The sequence below is a fragment of the Cynara cardunculus genome (genome assembly GCF_001531365.2).
Source record: "Cynara cardunculus var. scolymus isolate 2C chromosome LG 15, CcrdV1, whole genome shotgun sequence".
Classification (NCBI taxonomy): domain Eukaryota; kingdom Viridiplantae; phylum Streptophyta; class Magnoliopsida; order Asterales; family Asteraceae; genus Cynara; species Cynara cardunculus.
In genome coordinates this window covers 16,118,636-16,139,738 of record NC_037542.1, presented here as the reverse complement: position 1 = coordinate 16,139,738, position 21,103 = coordinate 16,118,636, and the positions used below count along the sequence as shown (strand labels likewise).

At 32.2% G+C, this 21,103-nt stretch overlaps 2 protein-coding genes across 2 annotated transcripts; both read left to right on the top strand.

Moving 5' to 3' along the window:
• Window positions 1-3,916: 3,916 nt before the first annotated feature.
• Window positions 3,917-8,474, top strand: LOC112527858 (methylsterol monooxygenase 1-2-like). Its single transcript, XM_025138696.1, has 5 exons — window positions 3,917-4,386; window positions 5,467-5,789; window positions 7,036-7,183; window positions 8,082-8,114; window positions 8,222-8,474. Exons 1-5 carry the CDS (start codon window positions 4,057-4,059, stop codon window positions 8,288-8,290), a joined length of 903 nt encoding a protein of 300 aa, XP_024994464.1. The 5' UTR covers window positions 3,917-4,056; the 3' UTR covers window positions 8,291-8,474.
• Window positions 8,475-17,947: 9,473 nt separating this feature from the next.
• On the top strand, window positions 17,948-20,868 carry LOC112528603. The gene is made up of 3 exons (XM_025139625.1): window positions 17,948-18,245; window positions 18,441-18,785; window positions 18,879-20,868. The coding sequence occupies exons 1-3, from the start codon at window positions 17,948-17,950 to the stop codon at window positions 20,648-20,650; spliced, it is 2,415 nt and encodes an 804-aa protein (XP_024995393.1). The 3' UTR covers window positions 20,651-20,868.
• The last annotated feature ends 235 nt before the right edge of the window (window positions 20,869-21,103 follow it).

Genomic DNA, 21,103 nt, shown 5'->3' with positions numbered 1-21,103 from the left:
ACCACATGGACCAAACCCGTAATTTACTCTATTTTTAAACATGCTCAGATAATTGTTTGGATGCCATTTTTTATTTGACTTGTAATGTTTCTATAAAATTGCTTGGTCAATCGAATTATGGAAATCAATTGCACAAAACATGTTAAATCGAAGATCTATCTTCTTTTCTTATTAATTTTTGCGTCTTTTCCAAAGTTCTCTTTACGGTATAACAAAAAAGAGGAAAAACAATATACTATTAATATACATAGGTTTTAATTTCTCAAGGAAATGAGAGAAGGAAGCGAGGCAGTTCCCAAATTTGGAGATTGGGATCTCAAGAACCCGTCATCTGCAACAGAATTCTCATTCATCTTTGACAAGGTTAGGCAAGCGAGAAAGACAGGTTACGAGTGTTATGGTAACAATTTACAACTGAAAGCTAATGAAATCGATTCATTGAAGATCAAGCACCAAAGAAGACATCATCACAATTGCCACAAACAACCTTCATTCGTCAAGAGTAATCCATTTCTGCGTTGTTTCTTCCCCTCTTACAAATCTTGATTTAATCAATTGGATTGATATTTAAAAACAACAGAAAAGAAAAAAAGAATATCTGAAATACCTAATAGCTTACGATAATAAGCATTCATATATACATGAAAAGTATATATGATCATATATCATTTCTGTCTGTTATTTTTATTTTCTGTCCATGCCTAGTTGACCATAAAAAATAAATAAGGAAATTTATTCTTTCATTTTTTATTTTATCACAGTCATTATTTTATGTGACATTTAAAATGTATTCATTTAACTAGAATGATACTCGCACAATGCAGCGAGATACATCTCGATTTTAATATTAGTTTTATTTTTTTGTCCCAGTCGATGTGATAATACGGTTTTGAGAAAAATTTTATTTTTGAATAAAATATAAATATATATCATAAAAATTAAAAAATATATATTGAATTAGTACCAAACTAACTATTTAAATTTTCTTTTTTTGTGTATTCTTTACTTCATTTTTTTATTTTTGTTTTAATAGTATAACTTTTTATAATTATAATAATTAAGTATTTTGTTAGAACACAATGATTATACTAATTATATTTTAGATTTTTTATACTTAAAATGAGATGTTTGATTATGTTTATCTGCAGTTAGTTACACGAATTCAAACATGAAGCTTTAATAAGTTGTACTTACGCACAATTTACTTGTAATCTTGAATTTTAAGTAATATGTATCAATAAACTGTACTTCATGCATAAAAAATGATTTTTAAAAGTTTTCGTCAAATGCTTTATAATATAGTATCGAAATGTTTCCCTTTTGTTATTTCATTATCTTTTAAGGACTATTTATGCATTGAAAACGATTTCAATGCCATTTTAAGCCCCAAAATTTTGATATTTCGTTTACTTCTTATCAAGTAGTTATAAAGTGTGTTAATCAAAATATAATTATTCAAATTATTGTTATAACTTAAACATTTATATATGGACAAATTTGCATGAAAAAATAATGTACTTTAACTTGATTCTAACATACTTTTAAAACTTTCATTTTAGTACCTAAAATGTAAAGTTTTAAACATTTAAGTACCCCGGTAACCGGTTGAAGCATTAACCGGTTACCATGTTGATGTGGCGAATGATGAGATGAAATTGGGTTGAATAGCAAATGATACTGAGTTGGATACCACATCACTTTTTAATTAATAAAAAGACAATTTAACCCGTAAGAGAAATTTCATTCGACTTATAATTAAAGGTAGAATGAGAAAGTAAACATATTACATTTGACATTGAATTCTTATTTTAGAAAAAAAAAACTAAAATAATAATGTGGATATTTAATTTAAGACAAATAGAGTAATATATGTTCATAGGTCTTTCCAAGATAAAACATTAAACGATATACATAATTTCTAATGCAACAAGAATAAAAATACTAACAACTACGACAGGGTGTTTATCAAGTACTTATGGGGTAAATGTTTATCAAGTGTCACTTGTCTTCAGAGCGGACATAACAATGACCTAGAATCTTAACCGGTAATAGACAAAATAAGAATCAAGAATTTGAGGAGAAGATTTTTACCCGGTAAATGCTTACAAATAATGTTATTTCAAATGGCAAAAAATGTTACCAGATAAGATAGATAAGTATGGTATCTTACTGGTAAGTGCTTACCTGATAAATATTTGGAAAACAATCTATATTATTTGGTCTTAAATACCAACACTTATCTATATACAAACGAAGTATATATGTTAATTGATGTCTAGAGTTGGGTTATAGTGAGAAGAATAATTAAGGTAAGAAGCATAAAAATGGATCTCCACCCTTGAATAAGATGTACCAAGATGCGCAAGTTCAATGGTCCAGATCTCTTCTTGCATTCTCACCTTAACTCTCCTCACATCATCCTTCGCCTTGATGCTTATGCCTAATCTTTAATTCATGCTTTAAAAGTCTTGATCTTTGTGTCTTCTTATTTTCTTTATTGTTATTACTAGTCGTATATTAGTCTGAATCTGTAAAATTATAAATTTGTTTGGGTAAATTAGTGTCCATGAATTCATGGTTTTTATGGAATAATTTTAACATTGACATTATTAATACAGTTATCAATTTCAAGTAAAGAACTTAAAAAAAATGAGTATGCGTTAAATTTTAAAGTATATTGGCCTCTTCGACCAAGCACAATGGTCATGATAACCTTACGAGCGTGCATAAAAGCACACAAGAATCTTAACCGGTCCTTTTTAACCAAAAAACGGCTCATTTCTTAACCGATCATTGACCAAAAGTTAGAATCAAATCAAACCGCACTCCTAACCGGGTTTTAATAGGTCCTTTTGAGATTTTAAAAATAACAATCAAATGGGCATTAATTCAAAGTTAGCATAACCATTACCTTGAATTGTATCATTTATTTCAAACTCAATGTTTCTAATTTTATATCTTACAATTATTACTCATCCTCCCGATATATAAAATATTTTAGGGGTTTCGCTCTTAGCTCGTGAACGAATTAAAAGGAAACGATATTCTTATCTTTTGTACAAAAACTGGACTCGAAATTTAGACCATAAGTCGTTAAATTTTTGTTTCAAAACCATTTCTTTTGCAATTCATAATTTTCAATAATCGGCAATTTCTTTCCTTTTCTATTTTCTTAAATTTCATTTTTTATGTTTTTATAGCATCTTTAATAGATGTGTTATTTTAGAAAATTTTCAGATTTAATTTTTTTTTCCTCCAATAATTATATTAAACTCTCATTTAAAATAGATTTAAAAAAGAATGGAATCTTCAAATCTGAAAAAAAAAACAAATATATAGCATATCTATTTTAAAAATGACAGTGGCAAAATTTTAATATATTCTTTTGAGTAAATTATGTTTTTTTGTCCTTGGGTTTGCTTAAAATTGTAGATTTCATCCCTATGATTTTAAAATTGTTGTTTTATTCATATGGTTTGTAATTTATTTTTATTTAAGTATGAGAGAGTAAAATAAAAATGAGTTATAAACCACAAAAATATATATAAAAAAAAGTAAGTTTTAAAACATAAAACAAAAAAGTACAAAATTACAAATTACATGAATGAAAATCATAATTTTAAAATCATAGAGACGAAAATAAATTTTTCTAACAAACCACAGGGACTGAAAACTTAATTTACTCTATTCTTTTATTTGAAGTGTGACACAAAAAATTCAACATAAATATGTAATTGTGATGACTAAATATGCAATTGTGACGGCAAAGTTTACAACTCTAATGGTCAGATCTATAATTACAACAAGTTAGGTTCACAATTACAATGGTAAACTAGTTAGAATTTGATAAAAAAAAATTATCTTTCCGCAATAAATATTAAGGATGCGGTGATATTTCAATCAAAGGGAAAAATGGTTAGGCCAAACGAAAAAATGGTGATTTGAGCTTATTCCTATTTCTTTCTCTCATCTTCCTTTTCCCCCCAATATTTTAACGGAACTAACTGACAAAAATCCTCTCACTCTCCGCCGATCCCCATTTCTCCACCGTCACAAATGTTGCCTTACTCCTCCCTGCAAGAGGCGGAAACCGCCATCGGACGATCGCTCACCGGAGCCGAAACCTTGTGGTTCAATTACACGGCCAACAAATCCGATTACGTCCTCTACTGCCACAACATTCTATTCCTTTTCCTCATATTCACTCTTGTACCTCTCTTCTACGTTCTTATTGAACTTATATTTCGCGATTACGTTGCAGCTTACAAAATTCAACCCAAGGTTAAGTTTTCTTTGTATGATAACTTCAGATGCTACTTCGATGTAATGCGCATGTTCATCCTCGTGGTCGGACCTCTCCAGCTCGTCTCTTATCCTTCGATTCGAGTAAGATTTTTTGTTTAACTTTTCGTTTGGTTTAGTTTGAAGAGTGTTGGATTTGTTGTCTTCAACCTAGTTCACTGATATTTAATTGCAAAGTATTGAGATTAGTTAATTGAGTTCACGTTCGATTTTGTTTCTTCATTTATATTTTTGTATTATCGACTAGAAGAGAGAATATATGATGTCTCTTGATTTTGTTGCTGGACTTTTTTCATTATTGTTGTATTTTCAATTTTCGAATCTCGGTTTCAATGCGGATCGGATTTTATCGACCTGCTGCAGTGGTTTGTGATTGTTACTGCTGACTGTTAAGATAGTAACTTCATTTTAATTTTAGTTGAGTATGAGATACGGTTTTTATATTTTCAACCTGGTTTCAGCGATTTTTGTGATTGTTAGTTGTTATATTTGTACTGTCGATCTAATTAAGCATTTGCTTGACAAACTCTGTTATATGTATTGCTGACGTTGGGAATTTCTTCCATATTCAGTTTATTCTCAGTCTCATTTAAGCGTTTTATGATGTTTATTTGATTGATTGATCAACCAATATAAATATATCATCTCACAGCCTGATATCAGTTTTGGGATGAGTTCCTATGCTTGCGTTACCCAGTAATAGCATCCATGAAATTTTTGGATCTTCTGAAAGTAAATCTCTTTATCACATAGGTCAAGTACATAAAACGGTCTTCAGGTTTGTACCCCTGATTTGATTAAGTGATATGTGCAGTTCTTACATCTGAGTTTGATTTATGTGCATCATCTCTTCCAGTGTTTTTCTTCAATTGATTATGAAAACTGAAATGGTGGTTTAGTGGTTAGGGAGGGGGTCATGAGAGGTCATACTGATTATGAGAGACTTAAACTTCTACTTTCACCCGTAGGGTCCGGTGTAATAAAAATTGTTGATAACAAATATGTTGCTGAGAGAAAAAAAATGATGAAGTAATTTATGGCCTCTTCTGTGTTTATTTTTTTGAAGATAACATGCTTATTTTAGTTCTACTTTGCAACTAGTAGGAATATTGTATCAGTGAACAAACAAAATTATTTTCTTATACCTCATTATTGGTATTGTAGATGATTGGCATTCGAACAAGCTTGCCCTTACCGTCATTAATGGAGATTATATCTCAATTGGCGGTCTACTTTCTTATTGAGGACTATACTAATTATTGGATCCATAGACTTTTGCATTGCAAGTGGGGGTATGAAAAAATTCATAAGGTTCATCATGAATACACAGCACCGATAGGGTTTGCAGCTCCATATGCACACTGGGTGGAGGTACTGATCCTTGGGATTCCATCTTTTCTGGGTCCCGCAATAGTTCCTGGACACATGATTACATTCTGGTTATGGATTGCCTTGAGGCAGATTGAGGCCATTGAGACTCACAGTGGGTAAGTTTGCTTTGGGGTTTAAACCAACTTTCTAGCATTGCTTTTTCAGTGTATGTTATTGTTGTTCCCTTTCTTCTTTGGCTTATTTGACCAAATGATGTTTAATAGTGTATTGAACTTAGGCCTGATTGGTAACAGTGCACATATTAGTATTAAATTAACTTCTGGTCATAATGAAAATGATCGCAAATTCGCAATATTTTTCCTTTTTCGCCCCTCCCCTCAATGCCTTTGTGTTATTCACACTCTACTTCTCTTCTTGTTTCTTTCTTTTCTTTGTGCTGCACCTGCAGAGCAGAAGTTACCTCTCTTTTCTCCCTTTGTTATTATCTGAATGTCTCTCCTGCTTACTGTTTTTAACTTGAGAAATATATGAATATAAATGGTTTTAAAACTAGAAACTTGCTAAGTTACTATGAGCTATGATGATGGAACTTCAAAAAAGTACCCACGATTGGTTGGTCAAGAAATTTTGGAAAGTATGTTTATCGGTGAAACACAGTGACCTATAAGTTTCTCCTGGTGAATGTTGATTCTTTCATTCAAGGCATCCTGAGACTCATCATTATTCATGCTATAATCAAATAGGAAAATATATGGAGAAATTGTGGACCTTGAATGAGAGCATTAGCTCTTTCCATCACTGAAAAAAGTTTACACCCAATCTGTTTCTAGCATTGGCATTTCCATTCTGTGGCTTCCTTAAATATGATGTGCAAAGAAATGAAGACATGATTGTAGGTTCTATTTTTCTATTGCAAGTAGAAATGGAGATGCGACCCATGTAATAGATGGTGTAGGAATATGGAATAAGCGTGAAACATTAGATTTTTTTTATCAAGGATGTCAGATGTGCTCTTTGATTTTCCATGGAATATCCAAGCTCCTAGTTATATTCTTTCTCGCAGAAACCACGTTGAATTGTTGCCTTGTTACAGGTTGAGGTCTTGGTGTGTTTTGGTATTTAGAGAATACATATTCGATGGAGGTGGAATTTAACTCCCACAACTAGAACTAAGTGGTGAAAAATTGGATTGTTATACCTTTAATGATCTTTTCCCTTTCTTCAGTATATATGATATATTCAACTTGGACCACTGCCATGAGGCTTTGTTGATTAGCTCAGATTGTTATTTGTACAAGATTAAAAAACAGAACAAGAAAAAGAGCAGTTTTCCCGTTCCTATGTATCATCCTGTAAACAAAAGAAAGCACTTGACTCAATGTTGGATTCTGCATTATGCAGGTATGATTTACCCTGGACATTTACAAAATATATCCCTTTTTATGGTGGCGCCGATTACCATGATTATCATCATTACGTTGGAGGGCAAAGCCAAAGCAACTTTGCATCCGTGTTCACTTACTGTGACTACATATATGGAACAGACAAGGTAACTATAATTTTAATTTTACTTGTTCATTTTTGTAGATATGGTGTGTTCTGACACATCATAGCTAGGAGCTATATTATTTGGTCTTTAGGGTCGAAGTAATAGAATGACAGAGATGACAACGACGAGGCAATCCCTAGGAAAAGGTCTAGATGGAAGAAGTGGTGCAGAAATCAGCGAGTCTTCGTGGTTGAAACCTCAAGTTTTATATGAATGTGAATGATTGGTGACCAAGATACAACTTGTGCCTAAGATAGATGTAGCATAAAATGGCCAAACAAGAATGGGTAAGGTTAGGGTGGCATCAATTGATGCGAAGCTGAGTCAATATCACTAGATATGGTTTGGTCATCTACAACATACATGGTGGTGTTAAAAATTGGAACATGTGCGGAAAAGAAATGTGTAGGGATTAGACCGAGACAATAGAGCCCTCATTTTGTTTGTTATCAATTGAAAACTAAAATTAGCAAAATTTGGTCACCAAGAAAGAAAAAGAAGTACCATAGGACAATCCAAGTATTCTTTTCACTACAGATGAGCATATAACAATTTCCAAGGTATGAGATCATACAATATCAACTTTTTTTTCATGACTCCATGCTTAAGAAGACAACTCCAAAGACTACTCTCCACTGTAAATCATACAAATGATTAACTCAAGGACTATGACTCTCTCAAAAGAATTGGATGCCCTCGTGTTTCTTGGTGTGTGAATATGAAAGACCCCTCCTTCTTTATAGCTCAACAGACATATGAAATCTAATTTGAAACCAAATGCTTGATGATGTCGATCTTGTATCTATTATTTTACATTCCAAACCCACAATGCCACACACAAACATATACATTATGATTCTATTACTTATAGTTTTCTTTTATTTGCTAATCTCACCAGGGTTACAGATACCAAAAGAGACTCCTGCAGCAGGTAAATATGCACTTTACATTTGACATATATCTATCGATTACGTGTTTTGCAAGGTCTATCGATTATTAGTTTTGTATAGTGAAAATGCATATGTTGATCTAATTTAGTTAAGAGATGGCTTGGGGAAGGAAAATGGTGGATTATTTGCTTCTTCGCCAGATATCAAATTGGAGTGAAAGAAGAAAAGAGCATGCATGCTTGACACCAGCATTGATTTCCAGATAAGTTAGGAATTTCCTTTGGGTTTGGTGGAACTACGAAAGAGGACTCTTATGTATATTATGTGGTGGAGGACTTCTATTTTCTGTGTTTAGGTTTCTCTATTTGAAATTGAATGGAATATCGTGATCGTTACACAATTGCAATGACAGCCCACTTGTTGATTAAGAGACCAAAATGAGATCATCTCGTGATAGATTTTGTTGAAGTTTTACATCAGTCAAATTTGGACCATTTTTCTTAATGTATTTGGAAAGCTCTTTTTTCCCTCGGTGCTTTTTTGGAGGGTAATCTAACGTGTGTCTACGTATTTTCATGTGGTATTAGAGTCAATGTATCCACTCTGGGTAATCTGTCCCCATCCGGTCCCCTCTTGACACTTTGACACTTAGAGCCAGTGGTGGACCCAAGATATTAATAAGCAGGTGTACTTTTAAGGTGGATTAAATACCTGCAAAGTCGTTCAATGTGTTTTTATCTGAATTTTAGATTTTTGAGGATTTCTTTTTAAAAGTTTTTTTGTTGATTTCGAGAGATTTTTACGTTTTTTGTCTATTTCAAGGGATTTTTAGGTTGATTTTGAGAGATTTATGGTTTTTTGGTTGATATTTCTTATATTTTCTAATATCACCAAACACCCCTCAAAATTTACTAGTGTGCACCTTTGAAACCTAAAAAAATCCTATTTGTGAAAATAAGTTGAGCCGGTGCACAAGCGTCCATTCGGACATACATAAGTCCGCCCCTAATTGGAGTGATGTGTTGGAGCTCCACATCTGCTAGACTTTGATCATTTCTTCTCAATATATATCAAAAAATTTCTTCAAAGACTCTTTTAAAGAATAATTTAACATGATTCTACTTATTTTCACGGATTTGACGAGACTATTACATCAATTTGTATATGTGCGAGATAGTGACCAAATTCAATCTATACTCGATGGATAATACCTATATCAAATTATTTTTCCCAATAATTCAATAGTGATCTATAATAATGAGTGCCTACTGCAAGATTTTATGGAAAAGTAATAGAATTGCTTGTATAAAATATGTATTTTTAAAACAAGGAAAAAAGAAGGTGATTTTAAAATGGGCCAAGCTTTTTGGTCCAATTGAGTATTTCTCTTTTGGAGATTCTATTTGATACTCAAACACCCATATATAGCAACCAAATGGGCAGTTTTTTATTCCAAACCCAGATGATTTTCCCAACACATGGGTGACATTTCGTGCACATTTAACATTTTGCATCACAACGAGTCATATCAAACTTTTAACTTTTAAGGTCAAAGTTGCTCTAAATTAGGAAACGTTTTAATACTAGTTTAATCACAATTACATTGTATTTTGTTAATTATATATGATTGTTTGATATTGGTTTAATGATGTAGAAAATGACTTATTAATTAAAACTTATCTCTCTCCTGAATAAAAAAACATTCTCAGTCTATACAGACAAATTAATCTGCACAGATAAATTAATCTGCACAGACAACTTTACCTATATATGACTAAATGGAAAACAAACCAAACAGCTCTAGACTATATTTATTTGGGAATGGTTCAAACGAGAACACTTTTATTTTACAAAAACTCAAGAAAACGTTTTTTTTACTATAGTCAATTACATGTGATACCAAAACAGAAAAACACGTGACCCTTTGGCACGGGTCACATCGTCCGCACACCACCAGATCCCGTCACGTATATTATCATATATGATAAGGATGTTCTCACGTTTTCAGGTATTCTCATTTGAAACTGTTATTATATTTGTTAGTTTCATATAATTACATTTTTTTTGAATTATAGCATTTTTTGTTTTATTGTAACAAAAAAAAAAGGTTAGATGTTGAATTATTTAGTGTTTCATCATTATGATTCATGTTTGTTTATGTTGGAATTTTAAATTTCGAACACCTACTTTAAATGAAAATTAATGGTATAAAGCTACCAAAGGGATAAATGAACATTAAAAATAGAGATGAAAAGCTTAAATGCAAATGATGAAAATTACTATTATACCCTTTGATGTACTTTTTATGAGACCACAAGAACAACATGGGACATAATACCACAAACCAAATTTAAACATGTGAAATCGAAAGTATGAAAAGAAAGGAGAAAACGAAATAATAAAAACAAATAAAGAAAGGTGATGTGTGCAGCCCCACCAAACAAAAAAACAACATAAAAATGATAAATAAATAAAAAATATATGTACGATTTTATGTGTTGTTTTAATATAAAAACAACGCTCGTTTTTGTTGAATACCAAACATCTACAAAATTATTTGAAGCATTTTTGTAACTATAATTATCTGGATCAATTTATATGTATCCAACTGATTCTATTAGTGATTTATGAATAATTTGGAGTTGTCTCAGGTGTTTCCTCTATGTATGTTTGGTACATTGAACATGACAAAACAAAACATAGATCATTGTTCTATGTTTGACAGTATTTTTATGTGGAACGAACAAAGTGGAACATTTCTGTTCCACCCCAGGCTATGGAACAAGGTACTTAATTCTCTTCTAGAATACCAAATACATTTTTCTTTCTTACATTTTATTTATTCTTTAAATTTTATTTGTTGTATTATATGTTATTTAAACTTTCATTTTTCTGTTTTTTAAAATATTATTTTATATGATTTCTCTATTTTGATCAATTTACGTAATTTTTTAAATATTAATAATAAAACAGTTACATGGAAAAAATGTAAATAAAAATTGGAAACTACATAAACTTTTTATTTTGGTGTTCTTTTAGTCATCTACTCATCTTGATGAAAACTTTTCTAATCATATATTTTGTTATAAAAAATGTTTATTTTTTATAATTTAATAAATTAATCAAAATATATATAAACAACTTATTAAGATAATTTGGTCATTTTATATGTTATGTCATGTCTAGTTTTATCTTACTAAATATTGAACATATGTTATGTCATGTTCTGTACCATCTTATTTGGATATCAAACTTATCATCTATAGTCACAAAAATTTTGAGGAAAAATGAGATTTCTACTTCACCTCAAAAAAGTCTCAATAAACCAACTAAAATACTAGACTACTTTCAAGATATGTACGTCTTCTTTTATTATAGAGTAAATGACATTTTTGGTCCCTATAGTTTATGTGTTTTAATATTCTGAGTCCCTACTTTAAAATATATCTATGAATTACATCCACAACTTGTGGCTTCCATCTTATAACACATTGAGTGCCTAAATCCAACTCCATCCAAAATCTTCCAGTTAAAGTGGTCACGTGCACGGTGCACGGGTAAACGATGGATAGTTTGGTCATTTTATATATTTTCCTCATTCTATATTTAAAAAAAAAAAAACAACAACAACCACCAATAACATTTGCGATGTTTCCTCTTTCCTCTTCCTCTTCCTCTCCCTTTTCCCTTCCGTTTGATTATCACCATCAAAATCATGAACAGCAAGAAATCATATTGTCATCTGTCACCCTTCCTCTGATCAATCAAGAACATAGCATAACCCACAAACTCAAATACAAACACAAGAAATCAGCGTATGTTTAGTTTTTGTTGCAAACGTTGTATAAAACATAAGATAAACGACAAATTTTTACAAAAAACCAAAAACACCTGCTTCAAAAATCGGTAGGTAGTATCTTCTAAACCCAGAGCAGGTAGTGGCTCCTCCTGTGAAACCCCTCATCGCTGATAGGATGGGGAGAAAAGAAGGGAACGACAGTAGCTCTGGAAACCCCTCGTCATCTCGAATTCCCCGTCACAGATCTCGCTGGAAACGATAAATCTGTGTTCATCATCATAGATCTCGCTGGAAAGAGTAGGATATGTGTTCATCGGCTCAAATCTATTTGGAAACGGGCTAGTTTGTGTTGTTAGATGGTATCTGCTTTCTAGTAGCAGCACCATTCACCAATTCTGTTTCTTGTTTGTGTTGGTGGCGTTGTTTCAGGATGGTGTAGGGGAAGATGATGCCACGGTGATGGGACGAGGAACAATGGTCGAAAAAAATGGAGGGATGGTGTCGATGGGGATATGATAAGGCTTTACCGAAGGATGGGAGGAAAAGGCAGCGGCTTCACTGACGGATAAGAGGAAAAGCCGGTGCCGGTGCCTGTTCCATGTGGTTTTAATAGAAAATAAGACTAAAATACATTTTAGGTCCCTATAGTTTTAATAAAAAATAAAAATAAATTAAATGACTAAAATGTCCCTCTTAGTTAAGCCTTTTAACAGAAAGTTTTGACGGAATTAGATATAAGGATCCAATACATTATGAAATATAAACTGCAAGGGTATAATCCATAAATATATAAAATAGGAACTTAGAGTGTTAAAACACATAACCATAGAGATGAAGAATGTAACTTACTCTTTATCTATATTATATTATAAAGTATTTAACAAAAACTCTTACAAACAGTTTTTTATGCATGAAGTATTGTATATTGATACATATTACTTAAAATTCAAGATTACAAGTAATTATGCATAAATACAACTTATCAAAGCTTTATGTGTTGAATTCGTGCAACTAACTGCGGATAAACATAATCAAATAGAGAATAAACATATCATTTTAAAATATAATTAGAATAATTATCGATTCTAACAAAATAATTAGTTATTATCATTATAAAAAAATTATATTATTAAACCAAATATAAATTATTTCGTTATTAAACCTAAATTAAAATTATAATAAAAAATTGAATTAAAAGATTACACAAAAAAATATAAATTTTAAATAGTTAATTTGATACAAATATCGATATATTTTTGTTAAATTTTTATGATATCTTCAAATTTATATTTTATTTAAAAATTAAAACATCATCGCTTTTTCAAAAATCACATAAAACAATATTATAACATCGACTGAGATAAAGAATAAAATAAAATATTAAAATCAAGATATGTCTCGCTGCATTGAGCAAGTACCATTCTAGTTATATAAAAATGTATTTTATTAATTTATTGTAGGTGGTTTATCAAATTTATTTGTTCTTGGATATTGCTTAAAGAAATAAAAATAAAAATATAACTTTTAAATAACTAAAATTATTAAAAATTCATTAATATTAATATGATTAAAAAACAATTCAAATTGTTTGAAATAAAAATACAATGGTTGAACCACCAAGCTTTTCTTTCAAGGGTGGATATATAAAAAACTAACAAGTGATCAAATAAATACTCCACTTAAGTGAATATTGTAAGCTCTAACTAACTTCAATAATTCTTGAATAAATCTATATACCTTAAATTCATTTAATATTTAACATTTAATAATAATAAATTTATATCTTGACCAGTAGCAGGACACATGTCTTTAATTGGGATGGTTGTATTTAAGGAGAAGTGGAAAAAATAAATCTTTAACATAATGGACTAAGTTTTACCTACCTAAGAGATATATAATCATAGCAATTGGTTGAGTTTAATGGGAAAGAGTGAAAAATCTCATCCACCCTGGATTCGAATTGAGATATTGTTAAATTCCTTGTGGTAATGGAGGTTCACATTCAATGACTCCAGACCATTTGTGATCGTCTGAGGGATTAGTCGGTATTTGTAAGCTAGTCTGAAAACTCATAGTTACCAAAAAGAACTTGAAATTTATACTCATTCGACTGTAAAATTTTAGCTAAAATTTTGTCTAAATCTATTGTTTTTGGGTTTTAAGGTGTTATAAATGGTATCCGAGTTAATTTCTTGTACCATCCAGATGGTAGGGCAAACCTCATTGAGTACGATGAGTATGTGGGGAAGGGGGGGGGGAGTGTTCATATTTAGGTAAAATTCATATCGCCAATGAACAATAAAGATAATAGGTAGTGATAACGAGGATGTCAATAACTTAATTGAGGGAATTTGTAACAATTTATCACAAATTTATAAATAAATAAAAATTATTAGCTGTGTATAAACCCCAAGTTAGAGTGTTAGACATTATTAATAACTTCTACTATGATTATGGGTGTTTAAAAAACCCCGTTGTGCCGCTCAAACTTGGCAAACCAAATCGAATTGTACCATTTTTGGTGGTTTKAGCAGTTTGAGCGATCTGACTTTGAAAAATAGTTAAACCGTTTGGTTTGGTCTGCGATTTGAACTTTTTTTTGAGTGGTTTGGGCCGAATCGACTGCCAAAAATACACAAGTGTTAATTATATGTGGCTTAATGTTGTAGGCTCAATTTTTATCATCCAATTATAAAAAGGTCCGTCGTAGATACTGTATTTTTAGTTTTCATTTCTCAACTAACCGTGTTATTTAAATTGACAAAATCCTGAAATCTGTCAAAAATCAATTAAAAAAAATCCAAATCGTCATTCGACTTGCTCAATGTTTATCCTTCCAACTATTATTACCAGACTTATTTAACTTTTTTTCAATTTCAGAGATACAAGTTTTTTTTTATAATTATGTACACTACTTTTTTAATAATGTTATATTGGTAGAAGTTTCATCTTGGATATAGATTTATGTGTTTTTGATTTTAAGTCCATAAAAGGTCCAAACCGTCTAAAACGGTCAGGTTAAACCGCCTTTTGTGGTCCGATTTGACCGTTGTGGTCAATCGCAACCAAACCGCTCGGTTTTGAAATCTTTTAAACTACCATTACGATTTATTTTGTGGTTTGCGGGATTAAACCGCCCAAACCAGATGGAGAACACCCCTAACCATCATTTTTAAGCTGAATTAAAACTCAATGGATTGGTCTATCGTTTTAGGTTTCAAAATATTACAAACAATAGACTTACAAATTCTTACAATTTTTTTCTTAACAAAGTGTTATCGTAATCTTCCTATGAGAATGAGAATTATGTTGAGAATAGTAAGAAAAGGATCTCCATCCACCATCCTTATATCAATCATAATTGAAGAGTTCCACTACATCAACACTAATGAGAAACATCAGATCAATTCTCTTTTAAGACATAATTCATGGGTTGATTTAAGATAAAGAAAAATAATGAAGGGTCGAAATCCGTTCTTACATTTCTCACAGTTAACTCATATCCTCACTCAATCATTTGTCTAATAATTTAATAGATATTTATATAATAAATTAAATTAACGTTCTTTTAATTTTTCATGTTTTTAAAATTAAAAAATATTCGACTACAAGTATTTATCTCCTTTTGTTGACAAATTACATTTTGCTCCCTTTTTCTTTTGTCTCGATATATTGAATTCCATCCTCACATTTGAGATAACCTTAATATCTACAAATAAATAATGAAAATTGTTCCAAGAATTTAAGACAATTAAAATGGGGATTATGCTTATTGCTTAAGAAGGTTAATTACCTAATTTTGTTTCCAAACCTTAATTAGTGGCAACAAAACCTTCTTAAAATGACCGATGCCTTCGCCCCATTTTCATAACAACAATTTAAACGGACCTTTTTTGGTTCGGAATTGTAAACATCAGATCGGTACTATTAACATATGATTTAAAATTTTAATTTATATCTTAAAAAATTATATTTATAATTTTATTCAATCCCTCAAATTAAACTAAAATATACCCTTTTTTGTTTTATTTAAATAAAAAATATTTACTTTTAATTCTAAAAAGTTGCTTTTTTTGTTTTAAGATTTTATTTTTGATTGGCTAAGCCAAGAAAATATTAAAATAATTATTTTATATTTATTTTGGATTTATGATATCATAATTATTCTAAATAGTCTCTTTATGATGTCATCTCTTACCCTCTTTTCATTAGTGCTTGATTATTAAACAAGTCAAGTGCAAAATACTTACTAATTTGTAATATTTTTATTTAATTAATAAAATAAATATATCTCCTTTTTCTCTACACCTTCATGTCTGGTTTCGTTTGAACCCATATTCTGCTTCATCTTTATTCGTCATTTCTATTGCTTCATCAGTTATTGAGTTGTATATCTGAGTATTTAGTAACGTACTGATAAATATGTTTATAGTAGTCCTATATTCTGGCAAGGATATGTGATTGAGCTATTGTTTTCTATATGTTCAATTTTTCTTGATAAAGCTATATAAAACTGCAACAGGATAATGAAAATACTCATTATAACGAATATGTGTGTTACGAAGCCGTTCATTGTTTATTTGACAAACAAAACATATATTCCATGTCGTAATTGATGGCACAAGCATAACATGCACTCGAAGATGTGATACAAAACCACCCCAATACCAATATCAAATTCTTGACATTCAATCGTAAAAATCCAAACCAAATCTGAAGAATTTTGTGTTTGTCATTAACTCTTAGAATAAGATACCTTAACAAGAAATGGATTTGATGAAGCCATGAAAACACACGTCAATGTCTTATTTAAAGATATAGATGGTTTGAGAAGACAATCAAGAAATGCTTAAACTGTATTGGTCCAATATGCAATACATATACGAGAGCGATACGCCCCATGCGGGCATGAGAATTTATCGTAACAAAAAGAACCATCGTAAGAGACCTTTACCAACCTTCAAAGAATAGTCTTCTATAAGGCAAAAGAATTATCTAAAATCAGCTATGTATAACAAATCAATTTAAAAACAGATCGAATTTCTTTAAACAAGATATGCTATGTATATATAAGTATATTTAAGTTTCAAGTCAAATTTTATCTCCAACAAATTATCTAAAATAGAGAAAACGAGGCTTTCATTCTCAATTTTGCTCTAACAGATCCTCTACACCGTTCTCTAAATTAAAGAAAATTAGATAAAACTCCAAGTTTAGAAAATTTTCTAAAACTTGATGTGAAGACTTTATTATTGGTATATCAATCGGTCCAACACAGATTGAAATAGGAGCCGAACCCTTAAAAGGTCTCAGTGATTCTCCAATTTTGAAGAAAAATATATTATTATTTTTATTCATAGCTACCAATGAGATTGAATTATTATTATTTAATAAAATTTATTTTTAAAATATATATATTAATATAATAAATCTACAAAATATTTTCATAATATAATAAATATTGAAATCTCTAAAATAGACAATATCCAAAAGTTAAATATAATTGTTTTTAAAGATGTTAGACTTTTAGTTTTTTATTTTAAAGAAATTATAAAAAATCTGTTAAAAATACTATCAGATAAGTTTTTGAAGTAAAAAAAAGAAAAATAAGAACATCTCAAACAACTAAACTATATAACATGATTATTGAAAAATAATAGTGGAGGACTATTTATATGATATTTAATATTGGTAATAAATACAATAAAAAAATAAAAATAAAAATAAAAATAAAAAGTGGAGTGATGGTAGTGAGCCCACAACTAATACTAAATATTAACTATTCTTTATTATACACACAAAACACCCCCTGTTGACTCCACACGAACTCTCTGTCAGTCTCTTCCCAAAATTCCATTTCCAAATTTCTTTTTTTAACCCAATTTTAGATCACCGGAGCCACCACCTCCACCTCCACCTCCTTCCCTTTCCACCAAAACACAAATTATGCTGCTTCGAAATAAACCCAAGATTCGATTTTTCAAGCACACCCCTCCCTAGAATTCCATTTTCGTTTTCATTTTCACTTAATTAACCCACTGGTTCAAAAAAGTTTGAGGTTTTTTGGCTGCAATAATGGCGGCCGTCACCAATACAGCCACCACCCAACAACCACAGTCTCAACCGGCCAACACAGCCATTGCTCAACTAGTGCCGGTACCATCATCCGAGTTAACCACCGATGAGATGGCTGTTAAAGCTGTTCATAAACGATATGAAGGTCTGGTGATGGTACGGACGAAGGCGATCAAGGGTAAAGGAGCTTGGTATTGGGCTCATCTCGAACCGGTTTTGGTTCCAAATCCCGATTCCGGTTTACCGAAAGCCGTCAAGCTCCGGTGTTCTCTATGTGAAGCCCTTATTGAAGTCTTTGGTTACAAACGGTCATATGACTGAGTCTGTTTAGATTTGAATAAGTATTTTGAATTAGTCCTAGTTGTTCCTATTTCTTAGCTGATAGTTTGCTGTTCTGTTTCCTGTGTAAGCCTATAAAAAGGCAGCTTGATTTATTGAATAAAGTATCACATTTCAGAGTCAAATTGTGCGTATTATCACCTGGTTTTAACAGCCCTTTTCTCCGCTTCCAATCCGTCGAGAACGGCGTCGGAGCATCTCAAAAGAGGAACTTGCCCGAATTTTAACTCTGAATGTAGTCCAAAACCGATTTCATCCATTTCGCCGGCGGGAATGGTGAATTTATCTTCTCCGACTTCATCTTCTTCGCCTCAGCCGCTGCAAAACCACCGCAAACGTAGCTCCTCCGGCAACCGTAGTGGCCGCGACCGTGGCGGTGGCGGCGGTGGGTTTAAGATTCACGCCTCCACCGGTTCTGAAACCACTTATTCCGTTGCTCCTCTTACGATGATTGAACCACCAAGATTCTCGGTGGATGTTTCTTACCCGGCCCGGCCCGATTCAGTTCCTGCATTTTCAGCTGCGACGGTTGTGACTGTTAGCAGCGGCGGGTTGTACTCTCCCCACCACCACCATCACCACCACCAGCAACCGGTGGTGTTATCAGGTGGCAAAGAAGATTTAGGTCATTTAGCTAAACTAGAAGATAGTGTAAAGAAGCTAAAAAGTCCGAAATCATCACCGGGTCAAACTTTAACCCGAGCTCAAATCGATTCATCATTAGAATTATTAGCAAATTGGGTGTATGAAAATTGTGGGTCAGTTTCATTTTCAAGTTTAGAGCATCCAAAGTTCAAGAATTTCTTGAACCAACTCGGTTTACCGGCGATAACCCGGCGAGAACTCGCCGGAGAAAGACTCGATGCCAAGTACGAAGAGGCAAAAACCGAATCCGAAGCTCGAATTCGCGATGCAATGTTCTTCCAAATCTCATCAGATGGGTGGAAATCAAAGAACCATAACAATAGTAATCATCATCATTCAGGTGAATTCGAAAATTTGGTGAATTTATCAGTGAATTTGCCTAATGGGACTAGTGTTTTCAGAAGAGCTGTTTTTACAGGTGGGTATGTTTTTTCTAAGCAGGCTGAGGATGTTTTATGGGAAACAATCGTCGACATTTGTGGGAATAATTATCAACAATGTGTGGGTATTGTTTCTGATAAGTTCAAGACTAAAGCTTTAAGGGATCTTGAAAACCAACATCAATGGATGATCAATCTTTCTTGTCAATTTCAAGGGGTTCATAGTTTGATTAAAGATCTTAGCAAAGAACTACCATTGTTTCACAATGTGACTGATAATTGTTTGAAAGTTGCAAACTTTGTGAATACCAAATCTCAAGTTCGACATTCTTTTCTCAAATATCAGTTGCAAGAATACGGTCGAGCGGCATTGTTGCGAGTACCGTTTTGTCGTGGTGGCGGGAGGATTGATTTCGAACCGGTTTTTGATATGGTGGAAGATGTGTTGAGTTCAGCTAGAGCTTTGCAACTGGTTTTTCTTGATGATAGTTATAAAATGGTGTCAATGGAGGATCAAATTGGGAAGGAGGTTGAAGAGATGATGAGGTCTCAGTTTTGGAACGAATTAGAGGCGGTTCATTCGTTGGTTCGATTGATCAAAGGAATGGCTCAAGAAATCGAGAAAGAAAAGCCGAGAATCGGGAATTGTTTGCCGCTTTGGGAGGAACTTAGAGTGAAAATCAAGGAATGGTGTGGGAAGTTTCATATCAATGAAAACCATGTAGACAAAGTGTTTGATAAAAGGTTTAAGAGAAACTATCACCCTGCTTGGGCAGCTGCATTCATTCTTGATCCTTTTTATCTGATTAGGGACACAAGTGGGAAATACTTGCCTCCTTTCAAATGCTTGACTTCCGAACAAGAAAAAGATGTCCATAAGCTTATAACGAGGCTCGTTTCACGAGAAGAAGCTCACATTGCTTTAATGGAGCTCATGAAATGGAGAACAGAAGGGCTCGATCCAGTTTACGCACAAGCCGTTCAGTTGAAACAACGAGACCCAATAACCGGTAAAATGAAAATAGCTAACCCACAAAGTAGCAGGTTGGTTTGGGAAACTTATTTAACCGATTTCAAATCTTTGAGGAAAGTCGCAGTGAGATTGATCTTTCTTCATGCCACTTCATGTGGGTTCCAATGTAATACATCTTTATGTAGATGGGCGCAATCGAGAACCGGGATCGAAAAGGCACAGAAGTTGATATTCATCGCTGCCCATTCAAAGCTCGAACGACGGGATTTCTCGAACGACGAAGAGAAAGATGCCGAGTTTTTCTCGTTAACCAATCGAGAGGATGATGTACTCAATGAGGATTTGTTTGATGCATCCTCTTTGTGAGATCCCAATCCTTTTCTTGCTTTTGATGATTATAATCCATAGTTTATGTAGGATTTTTTTTTTCTTGAGATTCTTTTCACTTCTATTTGGGTACTTGTTTAATTGCTCTTTTAGAAGATTTTGGCACCTTTGATCGTTATAGAAAAAGGGGTCATCTTTTAGGTTTTGATCATATTTCTTTGGAGGTTCAAATGGGTATTTTCTTTTTTGTTTGATGAGTACGAGGAATCAATATCAAGATTTGAAGATTGTTGCACCATTTCTTAAACCATTTTGGTAACCAAGGAAACCTCCAATTTTACTGAAAAAAGAACGGTAAAATGCTGGAGAGGGAAGAGAAACGACATATACGTTGTGCTGCTGTTCAAAACCGCATATATGCCGTGTGGTTGGATTTGAAAGGATTTTTGGTACCGATGACCCCACCAATTTGGTGTTTTTCTATGCCAGAGT

Bases quoted from the DNA above. Each gene is read 5' to 3' on its own strand.
- LOC112527858 (XM_025138696.1), top strand. From the start codon at position 4,057: ATGTTGCCTTACTCCTCCCTGCAAGAGGCGGAAACCGCCATCGGACGA. The intron at 5,790-7,035 runs GTAAGTTTGCTT...TGCATTATGCAG, and splicing joins GCCATTGAGACTCACAGTGG to GTATGATTTACCCTGGACAT. The intron at 7,184-8,081 runs GTAACTATAATT...TAATCTCACCAG, and splicing joins ACATATATGGAACAGACAAG to GGTTACAGATACCAAAAGAG.
- LOC112528603 (XM_025139625.1), top strand. From the start codon at position 17,948: ATGGCGGCCGTCACCAATACAGCCACCACCCAACAACCACAGTCTCAA. The intron at 18,246-18,440 runs GTTACAAACGGT...TGGTTTTAACAG, and splicing joins AGCCCTTATTGAAGTCTTTG to CCCTTTTCTCCGCTTCCAAT. The intron at 18,786-18,878 runs ATTCAGTTCCTG...ACCACCAGCAAC, and splicing joins TTCTTACCCGGCCCGGCCCG to CGGTGGTGTTATCAGGTGGC.